The 18,207-nt window shown below is 29.3% G+C and overlaps 2 protein-coding genes across 2 annotated transcripts; one reads left to right on the forward strand and one right to left on the reverse strand.

Moving 5' to 3' along the window:
* Positions 1–4,700: 4,700 nt before the first annotated feature.
* On the reverse strand, positions 4,701–6,480 carry LOC126669732 (class V chitinase CHIT5a-like). Its single transcript, XM_050363279.2, has 2 exons — positions 4,951–6,480; positions 4,701–4,830 (listed from the first exon to the last, which is right to left on the reverse strand). The coding sequence occupies exons 1-2, from the start codon at positions 6,458–6,460 to the stop codon at positions 4,805–4,807; spliced, it is 1,536 nt and encodes a 511-aa protein (XP_050219236.1). The 5' UTR covers positions 6,461–6,480; the 3' UTR covers positions 4,701–4,804.
* A 10,490-nt stretch (positions 6,481–16,970) lies between these two features.
* On the forward strand, positions 16,971–18,005 carry LOC126669548 (zinc finger protein 1-like). The gene has a single exon (XM_050363039.1). The coding sequence runs from the start codon at positions 17,163–17,165 to the stop codon at positions 17,844–17,846; it is 684 nt and encodes a 227-aa protein (XP_050218996.1). The 5' UTR covers positions 16,971–17,162; the 3' UTR covers positions 17,847–18,005.
* Positions 18,006–18,207: the final 202 nt, after the last annotated feature.

The raw sequence follows: 18,207 nt of genomic DNA on the forward strand, positions 1-18,207 counted from the left end.
AATTCATTGGTCTTCGTCTCTTTGCCTTGTAAGATTCTTCTCTCCTCAAATTATTATTGAGTAGTTTGTAGTTTATCGAGTCCAGTCTCTTCTTTTATTTCGGTTGATAGGGGCGAGCCCTTTAGTTTTAAATAGTCCAAGTCGAGTTCTTCAGCTTTCATTTCCTTTAGCGCATTGGCTATTTTCTTCCAGATTTTATTCCGCTACGTGTGTGTTTTTACTTAAATATGGAGATTCAGAGGATTCACCTTTGTCTTTTTGTTGGAGCATTTTTTTTCTTTATTTCTCTTCTTGAATTTGGTCTCCTCATGACTTCGTTTTGGTTTTCACCTTTTCGGGTGGTATCTTTTTGTTTTCTTCATTCCTTCCATCTTTCTTGTTTCTCGTTGTTTCTAGGGGCGTTATACCCTTCTTCATTATTTTCTGGTAGTATTCACTTTATTTTGTTGATTTATTCTTTTCCTTTAGCTTCCTGTGACATCTTGTCCTTTGGTCTTTAGATCGTTTCTTCAAGTTTTATTTTCTCCTTCAGGGCGATTTCTTCCTTCAGCTTTCTAGGACATCTTGACCTTCAGTCTTTGGACCGTTTATGCTCCTGTTCAAAACTTTATCTTCATCTATATGTTTGTTTCGCCTTCGGTTTGTCTTTCGAACCATCTCTCTCTGCCTCTAAGGCCGCTTCACTTTTCGCCTCTCGATCCATTTCGTTCTTTATTTTTTGTTGGGCGTCGTTCGCCTAGTTTTCTGATATTCAGGACATCTCGTCTCTTCTTTCAGTATATTCTTCAACATTTCTTCCTTTTTTTTTCTATGTCTCGTGATTTAGATCCCGTTGATTGTAAGATAATATCTTTGATTCTTCATTCCCGGACGTGGTCTTAGTGATTTTAGAAGATTCTTTGTAGAGATGCAATATCGTTTGTTGCAGTTTTTTCTCAATTTTTTGAATTTAGCAAGAGCTGCTTCCTTTAAAAATAATTTAATCTTCTATTATTTTTTCTCGGACGGAAATTTGATATTTTGACGTGCTTTAAAGAAACTTGATGGCCATCCAAATTCGTTAATCATGGCCAAATCACCTGCTTCCTATATTCAATTTAGCCAACCTTTTGATTTATTTAATGTCTGCTTCCAATATCTCTTTCACCTGTTTGTTGCCATTCGTATTATTCATGCATGCTTCCTTTTGATCTCTGCCATAAGGTGACCTGCTTGCTTAATTATCACCACCTGCTTTAGTTTGCCAACCATAATTAATAGGACGTGACCTGCTTGCTTCAGTATTGTTCAATTTCTTTATTTACGTGATTCCTTTATCATGTACGTATGCTTCCTGGCCACCAAATTCGTTTTATTAATCACCTGCTTCTATGTGATCTTTTCGGTTCTTCCAATTTAGCACTTCTCTTATAATAATTTTTTTTGTGTTCTCTAAATTAATCCCACCAGATGCCATCCTTCAATGAGATTTTATTTAGTTCGCAGAAAAGCTCTTTTAATTCGAAGTTGTTAAGCTTTTCCCACAGACGGCGCCAATTGATGGATTCTGGCATCTCGACGGCGTTAATCCTGCAAAACAGTGTAGATGGCTAATCAGACGGTTTGTCCGATTAGCTCTCCGACGCTTAAGTCAGTTTAGGCTTAAGAGAGAGTATTTGTATTTATTATAAGTTGTGTGTTTAGGCATACCTCAATCTCCTTTTATAGTAGTCGAATGTATACCTTGCAGAGTTGTAGTAGGAAAGTGATTCCTATTTAGTAGGGTTTGACCCTGATTAGGAGTGTCCTTCCTTATTCTGACAGGAGTCCTATTTAGGAAGATATTCCTAAACAGTCTCGTCTTCCTAAGTTGGAGGTTATCTTCCTAAGTCGGAATTTGTATCCAAATAGGACAGATACTCCGAATATGTGTAGATCTTGGAGATCTTATCCGAATCCCAGGGTCGACGTGCTTTGTCCGAGTCCTCAGGGATTCGGTCTTTATGATGTCGAATGATGTATTCCAGTCAAGGCGGATCCGGTGGATTCGGCCCTTTGGGCGGGAGTCTGGTGTCGTCTGAGAATAGTTCTCCAGCGACTCGGCTCCATTATAAGTAGAATAGGATTCGGTATCCATCAATAAATATTTGATATATCTCAGATACATGTGTAATACATTTCTGATACATAATTTATACGTGTTTAAAATGTCTATTGTCAAATTACGTTAAAAATTGAAAAAATTTCAAACATATAATTTGATACATTGCCGATACATATAAGACAAAAAAATTCACTTTTTTATTATGTACAATTTTGGCTAAATGAACAATTAAATAGAAACGGAGGGAGTATAATATATGAGAGACGTATCAAATATGAATCGAAGATATAAACAAAAAAAAGTAATATATTTGTATTTTTAAAATTTAAAATTAAAATTAATATTTTTAAAATTAAAATATAATAAATAAATTTTCTATATAATTTAAGTAAATATATAAATATATAGTTTATATTAAAACAAAAAATTGATATCAGGTGCACCTTTTGGTGCACCTGAAATTTGGTTCAAATGACCCGCGCATCACGCGCGGGTCATATATTACAGCAGGTGCATATGCACCTGCTGACACACATATGCGTGCTGACCTCATGATGAGGTCAGCACGTGTTAAAAAAAATCAAATTAACTCTTTGTTTGGACACGTGTTGGGTGATGAGTAAAGATGGTGTTGGATGAAATAAAACACTCATACTTGGTACTTTTTGTAACAAAAATGGTACCAAAATAAATAAATTTATTAAAATTGCATTATGTGAAATGTGGAGGCTTTTTTCTTGTTTTCTTGTTATTTTCTCATCTATCTATCTATCTATCTATCTATCTATAACTATCTTATATGTGGGAAGGGGGGGGGGGGGACATGCAAAATTACGATAATAGGTTTCATTAAGGGTACAATTTATAATTAGAAAAAACTAATATAATAATTAATCGAAAAGATAAAGCTAATAAAAAAATTAAATTAAATATAATATAAAGAATAATTGGTGTTTGTACGTTAAACAAATTGTAACAATATGAAAAGCTAAATAACTTACGAAGATAAGTCTAAATTTAACTCTAACAAAAAAATAACTAAAAAATTATAATTCAGATATAGAATACAAATATAACTCTCATACGAAAGAATATAAATATTGGTAATTGTAACGGCGTCATGATAAACTTTTCTCATTGTAAAGTTTATAATGAAAAGAGTGCATGGCTACACTTATAATTGTTAGTGGAATCTCGTGAGATTGAATTAGAGGAAAGAGTTTGTTTCCTATCAATACAATTTAATAATTGTTCACATATGTTAGTTTCTCTATTTTTCTTACATTCGTTGTTAATTCATTTTATTTAGGATTAATTCCTAAAAAAATCACGAAATTTATACGAAATTTTAATTATGACCTTTAAAAGTATATTTAAAGGCACGAATTTTCATTTTGTTTCAAATCTATCATTTCAGTGTATTTTTGTTGACTAAATTTTTCAATAAACCATTAATGAACGACCCAAATTATAAATCGACATTAAATCTTATTATCTTTTAGTTAGAGTATATAGGATTAGGAATTTTTGGTTCGATAAAATACACCGGATTTTACTTTAGCGATAGATTTGAAATAAAATGAAAGTTCGTGCCTTTAAATGACAACTTTTAAAGTTCATGATTAAAATGAAACTTCGTGTAAAGTTCGTGATTTTTTTAGGAATTAACCCTTTTATTTATTATGCGTTATAAATTAAGTGTTCACATAATTATTTTCAGAATTTGGTAATTAAGTCGAATACGTTATAAGCTATTGGCTTATGAAGAAATAATTCATTTTTTTTATTTTATGATTTATTTTATTTTGAATTTTGCATTCAACTTTACCAAAAAATCAAAATATTTTCCTCCTTTATTATATTTAATATATATAACGGGTCCTATAAATTCTCTCATATGTTACGATTTTACTTAAAATAAAATAAAAAATTCTAATAGTTTATTACAATCTAAAAAATTATATTTTATAAATAGTTAATATTTAATAAATTTAACGAGTCATATAAATATTTGGTAAGTATTGAATTATCTGTTTTTTCATATCAACAACTGAATAATAACAATTGTTCAATTTTCTTCTAAAAAAACATTTGTTCAATTTTCTTCTAAAAAAACATTTTCTTCTATTATATTTACTTTCACAATTTTTTTTAACTAATTTAATATTAATTATAAATAAAAATTGATACAATTATAATAAATTTATTAATATGTTCATTAACGAGTTACATTACGAGCCACGTGCATAGCAAGTAATGCGAAACTAGTAGAAATAAAAGTTTACAAATGAATACATGCAATATATGACTTTTTTTAGATATTGTCCAAGTGCAAAATGCCAGGCTGCCTCACTATTCTAGAATCCAAATAATTTTTTTTCTTGTTTAAGTTATTCTATTTCCGTAACCATCACTACCGGCTTGTCCACTCCTGCCTCAAAGTTGTCAAGGCCATGATGTATTATGTATATACATTATACACATCATTTTTTGATTAATTGAGTTTTTTTAAAATATGTTTATTAATTCATTCAAATCTGTATTAATATAAAGAAAATTTCATCAATTACATACTGTAAAATTCAAACTAAGAAATAGAAAAAAAAAACTAATTTTAATATATTATTTAACGCGGACTATAAATTAAAAGAATTATATAACTTGCGATTAATTGTTCAATATTATAACTGAACGCTTTCTTTTTTTGCTGTGCTGAAACTTTTATTTGCGATCCCATGAATTTGAAGCTGTTAGCAAGAAAACCAATAATTAATTTTTTGAATCAAAAAATGATAATTAAATTAGATAAGCTAATTCGCAAATAATAAATTATTTCATAGATATTGTCAATAAAGAGCTGAGCTTACCAAGTTTTATTATTGTCGAGTTCGGGTCCATGCCAAGAGCCCAAAAGAAGTATCCACCCAATCCCCGACTCCGAGCAAAGCTGATCTTCCAATCAACAGAGATGACATCATCATACCCGACCCAAGAGTTCCCGGATACAGAATAATACGACACCGTTTCTCCATCAAAACGAACCACTCCTTTGTCATCAATATTATTATTATTAAATTCCATAATCTCACCGTAACTTAAAACTCCATCTCCAGGTCCTACACCAACCGCTTTAGCTCCGATCCCATTAACATTCGGATCCTGGAGCGTCCAAGTCCGTCCATATAACGGTAGACCCATAACAATCTTTTCCGGCAATACACCCGAATCAATCCACGACCCGATACCATAGCTAGTACTCACATTACTATAAGAATCAAAAAGATTTGAATTCGGACCCGTAAAATTTTCCCATGCTCCATGATAATCGTAGCACATTGGATTAATCCAATCAAGAAAATTATTTACAGCTTGAATCGGGTAAGCTCTCGGTTCACCGTAAGTAGTAAATCTTGACGAATAATACACAGCAGCCGATAGTAAAATTCTCGGTTTACCGGAAATTTCCGCTTCGTAATCTATTAGATTTCTCCACTCGCTCAATAGTGAAGCTAGATTCAGCATTTCTTGATCGTTAGCCGGAGATTCCCAGTCTAAATCAAGCCCGTCAAATCCGTAATTCCTCGCGATTTCGATCGTTGAATTGATGAAAACTTCTCGTGTTTGTTTATCCATTGACATGACTGAGAAGTACTTAGTTTGGTTGATATCAGCCCCGCCGATTGATATTAGGGTTTTGACCGGAGGGTTTCGAGAACGAAGCGTGTTGATGAAGTTAGGTATTTGTTCTTGATCGGACGGTGTAATTGTAAGTTTGAAAGTGATTGGGTCGAGTAATAAGAAGGCGTAGTAAATGTGAGTGAAATAGGTTGTGTCAATGGCGGAGGCGTTGAGTTTATTATATGCCGGCCAGTAAGCTGCTTTGATTACTTGAATATCACGCGGTTCTGATGGATATGTTGGCGGTGGTGCTGGGGAAGCGGCGGGAGTTTTTGCATTAGGTGATTCGGATGGACTAGGCGAAACGACGTCGGGTGGCCCCGGGTAAGAAGGTGAAGCGGGTATACTCGGATACGAAGGTGAAGCGGGTGTACCCGGGTACGAAGGTGAAGCGGGTGTACCCGGGTACGAAGGTGAAGCGGGTGTACCCGGGCACGTAGGTGAAATAGGTAAAGCAGGATAACTTGGAGCTGAAGAAATCGGAGGAGGAGGTGTAGGTGAAATATAATTAGGACTTGAATATGGAGATGGACTTGGACTCGGACTCGGACCTGGGTAGGACCGATCGAGAATGGGTTGACTCAGGTCTTGAGATGCATACATAGACATGGATAGAGTAAAAAAGTCACATTTTACAAGATTGATACATAGCGTTACAAAAGCTAGACAAGTTATGAATTTTTGTGGACTAATAACCATTGTAAAGAAATTGAAGAATGAATGAGAGTGAGGGATTTATTTTTAGGTCATATCTACATATATAAAGGAGTCAAATGGTATGAAAAAATCGAAATATTATTGTATTGCTAGTGATCGGCTTTGGATTGTTGTGTTGGATCGTATAGGTTTTGTCATTTGACAATTTGAAATTGGTGCATAGAAGTTTGAGAATGAACCAAACAGATGCAGCCACTTAGCTAAAAGCCATTCAGATACAACTCAATTAAAAAAAGAGCTTTGAATATCAACGACTCGTTTTTTCTTAATCAAGTTTTCGGAATCAAACTCTTCAATATGATGCATAACATACCTCTGATAAAAAAAAAACTCTTGAATTTGATACATAAATTCATTGACAATTTTTTTGAATATGAAACAATTTTTAAAAGTTTGTTGAGAGTTCTACCGTCTTAATCAATTCTACCTGACTTGACCAGAACTAATCGAGTCAGTAAAGAACCGGACAATATATATAGATAAAAGTCAATTATATATAAACTCACGATTTTTATGTAAAATTCTAATTATATCTCGTTATTTTAAAGTTGTTAAATTTCATTTATCAGCAATGTATATATTTTTATTTTATCATTATTTTAAAATTTGATAATTTTTCATGGTACAATTTTATTTTGTGGATTAAATGTAAAATAAATTTATTATTTTTTAAAAATATTATGATCCTAACACGTTTTTGACATGATTCTCAGTCCCGTCAGCTGAAAATAATAAATCTTAAAATGGTAATAGAATTGTTTTTTAAAATGTCAATTTTAAAAGAAAATGGTAACTGACCCTAAAAAAAAAAGCCTTGAAAGTTTCAATTTGAACAATGTATATACTTACAGAGTACATAAAATCAAGAACGTCGTTTTACTGTCAAAGAAAGCTCCATGTTTGAATATGACAATAAATTAATAGATTCTTAGCTGTTTATTATTTTCAGTTTCCGACCCAATTAAAACTCATGACCACAATGCAGTATAATGTTTAGCTACATTCCAAAATTTTAGTACACAAGTATGAATTATTTCGTGATTAACGTTAAGCTATTGGCCGGTCATTAAGAAGCATTATTTTTTACTCCAAATAGAGAAATAGTTTTTATTTCTTGGGTTGAGGCATAGAGGATATTAAGTAGTAATTTGCCCCTTCAACTTATAAGTAATAGGCAATTAACTTATAAATTAATTTTATTGATAAATTAGTACACAAATTTGATAATTATAGGCAATTAGCCTATTTTGGCTTAACTTACAATTAAGGGAGAAATTGCAATTTAAGAGACAATTAACTTACAAATTGAGAGAGAAAATTGCCAACATGGAGAAAATTGCCCATGTACTGATTTGCCCACAAAGTTAATTTATATGTTAATTGTACATTACTTATAAATTTAGAGGGCATATTTCCACTTAAGTCGAGGATATTCAAAGAAACAGACTGCTACCTAACTCCAGAGGCAAACCTAGAAAGAGCTCATAATAGGCAATTGACCACCTTATTATTTTGAACTTTTGGAAAAAATGTGAATATTCAGTTTAATAGTATAGTTTTTCCGCTTTAAAATTTATACTATATTGCCCATTTTAAAATTTATATTTTATTATTTTTGTACATCTTATAATTAAATTTTTGGTATAATTTTGTCCACCTTAATAAAATTCTTTGAGCATGTCATTGCCTAACTCAATCGGGCTAATATAGACCTATTCTGAATGCTTAAGGCGTTTTCAAGTACATTAAAAGGTCATAGGTTCAAATTCTGCCTCTGTAACTAACAATTAACAAATTAGATTCTAAAAATCATATTTTATCTTTGGTAAAAACAACCTAGCTCAATTAGCACCATGAATGTTAAAAACAGAATCAAACTGAATAATCTATCGGAATCAGTTCTTTTAAAACAAAAAATACGCTGCATCTTATAATTATTGCATTCATTTGCATACACTATATGATAATAAAAAGTGAATATCAATCAACTTCAAAAAAAAAACGTGGCATGTCATAATATTACATTCATTTTCATGCACAATATGATAGGAAATGATGAACGTGATCTGAACACATCAATATATAGCTAATGCGATGAAAGTATTATAGTCGATATGTCAAATGGCAACATATGAATATGTCAAATTTCAATAATTTCTTTATAAAAATTAAAAATATTGATATTTACGTTGCACTTTAAAGTGCATTTATTAAGCATTATAAGAGCAAGATACCAATTCTAATGATTAATATTAAATATTTATTACATTTATCAATTACATTGATTTAGTTCACTATTTCATGTAATGTATTTTTGTATATTGATTCATTTAAAAAAATGTATTTTATGTATAATATAAAAAGTAAATTTAATATTTATATTCCATTTGTCTAAGTAAAATTTAATTATTTTAATATTTTATACCGTTGAAAATATTTATAATTATCATGAATATAAATTATTAACTTTATCTTCAGATGAATATAAAAAAAATTGAATTTAGATATAAGTTGTTAAAATAAATACGTAATATAGTACGGGTGATGATAATTTAAAATGTGATATGTACGTTTAAAATATTCCTTTGTGCGTAATATATATAGAGAGTTAATGATTGTGGATACAATTATCAAAAATGGTTTTATTTTGATAAATAGTTACTCGAAATATGAAATCAGGGTTGGAAAATAGCCTTATAACTTGGTATAATTTTTTATTTTTTATTTTGTATAATTAAGAAAATAAAAACACTCGCGAAAAAAAATAAAACCACTACTTAGAAAAGTTGATGTCTGGCGCTAACTGTTTGAACTATAAGTTAAGCATGTGATATCCGACATGGCATGATAGAATTGAAGGAAATGAACAATTAAAAAGGCTTAATGCATGTTTTTGTTAAAAGTATATGCCATACGTACGTGACTCGAATTTGTTTTCTAACTCAAATTCATTTTCAATTATCATTTTATTGGGAGAAAGCTTAAAAATGACTCGAATTTTGCCATCCAGACTCTTATATCCTCTTATGTTTTATGAGGCTAAATTATAATCCTCATGTTAATAAAATTTAAAATTTGCACCCCTTTTTAGGATGTTGTTAATTAAAACGCTAAAGCCCCTTCCAATTGTGAATTGGAATTCATTTATAAATAAATTCTATTTGGAAATCATTGAAAAATGAATTACACAGTTTGAAATGAAAGAATATAAAATTTAGAATTAAAATGAATTTTATATATTTATGTTTGGAATGAATTCTATAATTGATTTTTTTGAAACTTTATTCCCATATTAACCTTATAGACATTTTATTAATAATAAAAATAATTATTATATTTTTTTATAATATAAACTTATTAAATATTATGTAAATGAAAAAATTTGAAATTAATAATATTAAAGTCCCTAATACTATGATTAAGATGTATAAAATAATTATAATATTTTTTAAAAATTGAAAATAAAAATATACTATATAAAAAAAGACGGAGATGAAAATTAGAAAGAAAAGAGAGAAAGAGAAAAAAATAGTAATAAAAATAAAAAGTAAAAGAAAATAAAAAAAACTTATTAAAATAAGGACAAATTGATCAAATGAAATTGTTCTTTTAAATTTTTGGAATTCATTTGCAAATTCCACCTATTTTAGTTGGATTTGCAATTCCTCAAGTTATAACTAAACCCAATTCCAGAATTTCAATTCCGAGAATTATATTAATAGAATCATTTATTCCAAACACAAAAATTTAGAATTACAAATGAATTCCACAAAATTTTAAAAAATTCATTCATTCCAAAGGGGCTCTAACATGAGAGAGGTGCAAATTTTTGATTTTAATAACATGAGGGTGATAATTGAGTCTAAAAAATATGAAGGGGCTACAAGAGCCTGGGTGGTAAAGTTAAAGGTTAATATCATAAAAATTCACCAACTTTACACGTTTTCTCATTTTAATCGCGCAGTTTAAATTTTCTCATTTTCATGCACGAACTACCACTTTTTCTCAAATTCATACACGGTGCTGAGGTGTCACGGCTTTATTGGTGTAATTCGCTGAGGTGGAGATCATTTTACAACAATGAATGAGTGCCACCTCAGCATCATGCATGAATTTGAGAAAAAGTAGTAGTTCGTGCATGAAAACGAAAAAATTTAAACTGCGTGATTAAAATGAGAAAACATGTAAAGTTCGTGATTTTTTTTTACATTAACCCTAAAATTAAGGTCATTTATTAGCCTTTTTTCTTGTTTTATTTGATTAGAACTGTTATATTTTTATTTACGTATTATTTTACCTAACTATTTTGGCCTTAAATTTGGACCCATTGACCATTTATTTTTCAGTTTAAATTATCTTACGATTCAACTTGTAAATTTTTTTTGTTTAATTTCTGAAAAAGAGAATAGTGCACAAATGATATATCTATACTATATATAAAAGCACGGATGGGGGGGGACAGGCAAATTTACCGAATAATCCTTTCTAATTTATTATTAAATAACGGTTTTATGGTAATTAATTAATTAGTTAGTAAAAATATAATATAACTAAAGTCCTAATTAGATATATTGTAATTGGAATCCTAATTAAATAGAGTTGTATAAAATATAATTTACCTATTTAATTTTTTATCATGCCTAATTCTTACAAATTGAACATTGCCATTTAGAAAAAACAAAGTCCTAACTTAATGAAGAGTTTATACATTACAGTATTCCTAATACAAAGAAGTATACTAATAAAAATTTGTACTATTATAATTTGGTATATGAATTCCGAATCCATAATTAATACAAGATATGTTTCTAATAAAAGTAACTAATATTATAAAATAGTCTAATTTTAATATTTAATTATTTTTTAATCATTTAAAATTATAATTAATAAACTATTTCTAATAACTTATTATTTAAATATTTTCTATTTATATTACAAGTAATTATAAAGTTAATTTTAGTTTTGTTTTATAATAAATATAAATGAATAATAAAATATAAAATTGACGAGTCACACTACGAGCCACGTGTGAAACACGTAAAGCGACACTAGTATAGCAAAAGATGTTGATTGGGCCACCATCTAACTCGACATATCACCAATAATGAGGCAAGACACGTCAGCTAAAAACATATGTGCACACGTCTTTTTCAGTTAATAACCAAACGCTTGGCCCAACTAGACAAAGAGGCGTCAAACAATTGTGCTAATGACAATTTTAAAGGTCAAGCTGAAAGTATTTATAATTTGAGGTGTCATATAGGTTAAACTGAAAGATAAGAGGTCATATGGGTTAACAGACACATTTCAGAGATTAAAAGATGCATTGAGCCTAAAAAATAAAAACCATGCAGTGTAATGTATGATTAAGTATATTTTTTTCTTCTTTAACTAAACTCATATATAGGTTCTTGTACTACACACTTTTTTTTTCATCGGGTCTCTGTACTAGTAATTTTTTACTCATCTAAATCCCTCTATATACCATATTTTGTTTAAAAGGTTCTTTTTTAACGGAATTTAAATCGCGTGTTCTCAAACTCCGTCTAACTAACAGATTTTTTTCTTTGATATAACCATGTAGGACAAAAAGGCTGATATGGATAATTTTTACATCCATAATTCTCAACTGGTGGACCCGCATCCTCATGGTATTCATGTCTAGTGTCCTCCCCATTTATCGCAACACCCTTATGTTGTCACCGCTGTTCCTCCATCTCCTTCCTCCACGCCGACTTCTTCCTGATTTCTTCTCAACACCGTGTTCTCATGCGTGCAAGCTTCTGATTGTAGCTTATTTTCCCTCTGAACTTCAAATTAGTCCAACCAGCCACGTCATCCTCCTTTAAATTTTATTGTGGAAATTTAGCAAACACCTTATCGGCAATTGAAAAAACAACCACAATTATAGTGAAGAAGACTAGAATGGAGACTCAGCTCGCTTCTTTGAAGAAAATTAAAGAAAGTGAGCTTTTAGAGATATCATGTTTGCTCGTAGCTTTTACTTTATTCAAAGAGGTATATGTCTGTTCATCTTTCTTTTTTCTCAAAAAATATTTGGCATTTAAAGATATATCTTTGTAGCTAAAATTTATAGTACACAAACAAAATTAATTGTATATCATGTCAAAAGAATATGAAAAGCTCTCGCTGTTCATTAATTTATCCTCTCATTGTTCTTCTCTTCTAAAGCTCTCAAATTCCGTTTCTTTCAGAATTAGACTTTAATTAAAATGGGGTTTGTCTCCGATATTGCTTTTTTTTTATTATGATCGGTGCCAAATGATGTGAAATTAGAAAATGAAAAAAAATGAATGAGCTTACATGGTTTGCTGATAAAAGAGAAACAGAAGAAGAAAACATGAAGAAGGAGATGAAGATGAAAGGAGATGAAGAAGGTATTAGTGAAACGACAGTGTTTTCTATTTTTATTTGCAAAGCTACACCGTTTTGGTTAGTAAGGTCATGTATTTAATTTTATGTGCGGCTGACGTGGAAGTATTATACTTATAATACTTGCACTAACAGAGTGTGAGAACACGCGTTTTACATTCTGTTAAAAATGATCTTTTAAATAAAATATGGTATGTAGAGGGATTCGGATGAGTAAAAAGTTAGTACAGGGATCAGATGAAAAAAAAGAGTATGTCGCACTGGGACTTCCAGATGGATTTAGACATCTTTTTTTCACAATTGAGTTTTATAGCTAAAGTTTTTGGACAGACAAAGAGATCTCTTAAAGAGATTTGGTTCAAATCGATTAGACATCTTATAAATCGTTCATTATACCATATGATCTGTTTTTTTAATTATTAGCCTTTTTTCCTTCTCTTCCAAGCTTTATTATTGGCTAAAATTTTGTTGTTAAAATGATTAGGTGTACTTTGAATTGAAGTATGAAAACATGCACTATATTGTTTTAAATTCAGTCTTACGAGTTTATTACATGTATAAAAAAAAAGTTAAGGTGAACAAAATGATAACTTAAGGTCGGAAAAAATATGTGGGCAGACCACGTAAATTTATTAAGGCCTTGTGGTAAAAAAAATTACAACTTATTGCAATTTAACCAATTTTTTTAATTTTTATAATAATAGTCAAATTGTATTTTTTTGTTGTTGCAATAATACCAAATTGGTTGTCAATTTGCTGTTTCCAATTAAGATATTAGGCTATTATTATTTTTTGATGTATAATACTCCCGCCGTTCCATAATATTTGTTGCATTTGAGAAATTATTTTGGTCCATAATATTTGTCATGTTATAATATCAAGGGAGCATTAATTGCTATTTTTCCATGTTTGCCCCCCATTAATTTATTGAAAAAATATAATAAATAAATAAAAATGATAGTCATAAATGTAAAAAAGTTTTAATGTAGGGTTAATTTAGTAAAAGTGTTCATAAATTAAGACATATTAATTGTTTTCTTAATTCTTGTGACAAAGCCAAATGCGACAAATATTATGGACCGGAGGGAGTAATATATTAAAAGTCACAAGAAGTAGCAAAACATTCAAAAAAATATCATATAAAAAATGCAATTTGGCTATTATTGCAACAAAAGAAAATTACAATTTGCTATTATTATAAAAATTAAAAGATTTGGTTTAAATTACAAAAATTTGTAAGGTTTGAGTTTTTTTTTTGCCATTAAGCATTTTATTAATAAATCTTGATTATGATTTATGATTGTGGATAGCAGTGGTTATATATTGTGCAAGAGAAGTTATAAATAGATTTAAAAATATCTCTCCCGACATAAAACAAACAAAATAAAAAAAATTAAGATAAATAAAATTACATTTTTAGTAGAATTATTTGATAATTAAAATTTATAAAATGGACAATCATCCACCACCGTATGTTCTATATGTAATGTAAATTATAGGCATATATTTAAAAAATTACAAATAAAAGAGTTAACATTAAGGGGCTATTTATAATTTGATTTTTGTTTACTTTTATATTTTAGCTTTGATTTTTTAAGTTATTTTTTTAAAATATTTAAATTTAACTAGTACTTGAACGGGGTTGTATAGTGATCCAGCATAATTTTAAACATACTAGTACTCCCTCCGTTTTAATAGAGTTGTCCATTTATAAAAAAATAACTAACTTTTAAATTTAATATTTTTATGTTATTTTTATTTAAAATTCACTAATGAATAAAATTGAAATAAATTGCAAGTTGATTCTATATTAAATAGGCGTATGATAAAAAAAAAAGTAAAAATTTTTTTATAAAAATTATAAACAATAATTTTTTTTTGTAAATTGTGTGATAAAAATAGAGTGGACAACTCTATTGGAATGGTGGGAGTACATTTTAGAGAAATTGAACCAAGTCTATCCTTGCCTACAAGGCTACACATCAACTTCACCATTTCTGTGTCGGCCACTTGTCATTGTGACCACAATTCATAGCATATAGGACAACAAATTACATAAGAATTTCATCAAATAAAATGGAGTACATGAGAAATTACTCAATACAATGTGAATATACAACATTTCTTTTAACAACTATAAATAATTAGATCATATTTAAAATATTTATTGATTATTTATTTAAAAATAAAATAAAATTTAGTAACACGTAAAAAATATGTTATATATTGACATAACGTATATGTTGTATAAAATAATTATTCATTAAAAAAATTATTCAATTTACTTTTTCAATTAAATAATGTTAAAATTTGTTTGAAAATGAGAAATGAGTGACAAATTATATTAGTTATCTCTTTCAAATAATTAATTTATTCGAAAAAATAAAATATTCAGTGAAATTCTACAAAATTTTACTGTTTCAGACAATTAGAGTGTACAGGTGATCTGTGAAATTCTCCTAAGTAGTCTATCTCCACAACGATAGTTCTTCTTCTATTCAAGACTATATAAGAAAAGAAGTCACCGTTCTATTTATTTCCAACTTTGCATATAAATATTGTATTTTAAAATTTTAGTAATTTTCAATTATAAAAAAAATTGATAACATATTAAATTAGCAATACATTTTAAAATTCAAGTTGTTAGTTGAACTTCATTGATGATTTTGTTATCAATAAAGAGGTATTCCGACCTCCAAGCTTAAAATAAACGATTAAAAGAGTGTAAATTCATAGTTTTAAAAAACTTTCAATTTGTCAATTTTAGATCAGTCATCCCCCTTAAGAATTAAAACCGGAGTGTATTAGGAATTGTTTTCAAAAAATTCACAAATTTGAACTGTTTTGATCCTTTGCTATAAATTAGAGGGTAGAAATGAACCTTTTGTTGCTTTTATTATTATTATCACTAATAATCTTATCTAAACAACTGGACAATGGCACAGAGAGACATTATCCTGTCAAACAAGTCTTTGAAACACATGCAAAAACAAGGAACATCCATGAAAAAATATGACCCACAAAAAAAGCAGTGTTAAATGTAAGTGGATAACATAGTATCATAATCCATTGTTGATGGAACTAAAAGTACACACGAGGGGAAGAAGACCATCTGCCTGTTCTCCATAACAACACTTGATTGAGCCAAATAAATAAATGCATTTTCACATAATAGCTTTAATAGGATTGTTTTCTAATTATCTTTTTCTTTGCCTTTCATGGCAAGGCAACATCTTTTATTTTCTTTGTACACTTACCGTCTGATGTCCGTAGCTACTGTCAATTAATTCGGATTGAACCTTCTCGTTAAAATGATAAAAGAATAGAAAGTTTTAAAGTGTTTTATACTCATAGAATTCGAATCTGAAACCTCACATTAAGAAAAATAAGTTCTTACTATTTCATTTTAACCGCGGTTTATAAATTTATTTGTATTTTTTATGTAGGGACACACCAACAATTTAGTGATTCATTTTCGAGATAGAAACATATATAGATGTATCTCATTTTAGTATTTATTAATTTGAATCCTCATTTTAGTTTACTAATCTAACATATATATGTCCATAGAGATGAAAATATACATAGAATTGCATTTTTAATTTTCACATCATAAGTAATTGATCGCCTGAAATAATAATAAAATAAATACACCTTTTGTCGCATTAAAATAAAAAATTAAAAGTAAATTGATTATTTTTTTGTTTAGCTTCTCGTTATACTCTTGATTTAATTATCTACATATTCTATATATTATAAATTATATATTGTAAAATCACCAATTACTTTTTTGAGATTAAAATTTAATTTTAGTATCAATTTTATATTGGATAATTAAGAAAATATACTATAAGTAGTTGAAATTAATAAATGATAATCTTGATATTTCAATTTTCCAGTTAACCATTAAAACTATAATAGCATGTTTATTTATATTCTATGATGCTCAAATTATAAAGTTTTCCGGTGGGACAAAGGGAATAGTATCGAAAAAATATAAAATAGAAATAAAGAACCAAATTGATACATAAACAAAAGATTTAGTATCAACCAAGCTCTTAACCTAAAGTATATAGTCAAAGTTCCAATCAAAGTTCAATTAAAGTGTATCTGATTTTTAAGTAAAGTTAGCAATATGTAAATTCATATTTGCTTAAAACAGTACAAACATTAGTGTCTACCCATCAATTTTTCTTCTTTTCCTTTTTTGAAAATCAAGAAACTCTTTTAATTCAATCATCCACCACTAGCTAGCTATTCAAAAAGCCTCAAGAAAGTGATTTTTTTGCTCATGGAACCATGTCTAGAAAAACAAGAATTTCTCAAAAAGGAGGAAGAACAAGAACATGAGGGTAATAATTCAAATCTTTATCAGTTTGATTTGAATCTGACAACAAATGATCAAGAACTCAATCTTATTGATTGTTTTAATAAAGATTCATCAGAAAATCCTCCTACAGATGGTGATCAAAGAGTTTTTTCATGCAACTATTGCCAAAGGAAATTTTATAGCTCACAAGCACTTGGTGGTCACCAAAATGCTCATAAAAGAGAGAGGATTTTAGCTAAACGAGGTTCAAAGATTGCAGCCTTTGGTTACCATTTCTATTCAACTATGGCTTCTCTTCCTCTTCATGCTAGATCTCTCGGAATTCAAGCACACTCGACGATCCATAAGCCTACTACTCACATATCTTCCATCAATGGGTCTCGAAATATGTATGGTTACGGTGGCTGGACTAGACCGCTTATTGATCAGCAACCGGCTGTTGGTAAGCTGTTAATGGAGAATTACCATGTGAATGCAACAGCAGCACTACCGGTAACACCGCCACGAGATGGTGTTGGTAGGTTTAACTTGGAAAAGTCTATTATTATGGGTTCTTCAGCCAGATTGGGATTTGGTGATAGCTATTGTCATTTTAAGGGTAGTCAAGATGAGTTGCAGAATCTTGACTTGTCTCTTAAGCTTTAATTTAGTTCATTTCCTTATGTTTTTTATTTTTCTATGTTTTTGGCAATCATTTTATGTAAATTCGATGAGATAATGCATAAGGAATTTGTTGTTTTAGGCTAATAATGTTCCCTCCACTTGCAATATTTATGCATATTCTACTAGAGTTAGTAATGTTCATTTTTTTTCTTCTGAAACTATGTTCCCTTCACTTGATTAGCAAATAACATGGTTTCCTTCTAAATACATCCAAAAAGCTAAAGTATATATGCATTAAAAGATGCCGCCAATGTAGTCATGAAACTACTAGAATTCAACGGCTTCGCAAAGGATTTTTCATTGGGAAATATACCATATCCATCGGGAAACATTCCCGATGGAA

Source organism: Mercurialis annua, linkage group LG2 (assembly GCF_937616625.2).
Source record: "Mercurialis annua linkage group LG2, ddMerAnnu1.2, whole genome shotgun sequence".
Classification (NCBI taxonomy): domain Eukaryota; kingdom Viridiplantae; phylum Streptophyta; class Magnoliopsida; order Malpighiales; family Euphorbiaceae; genus Mercurialis; species Mercurialis annua.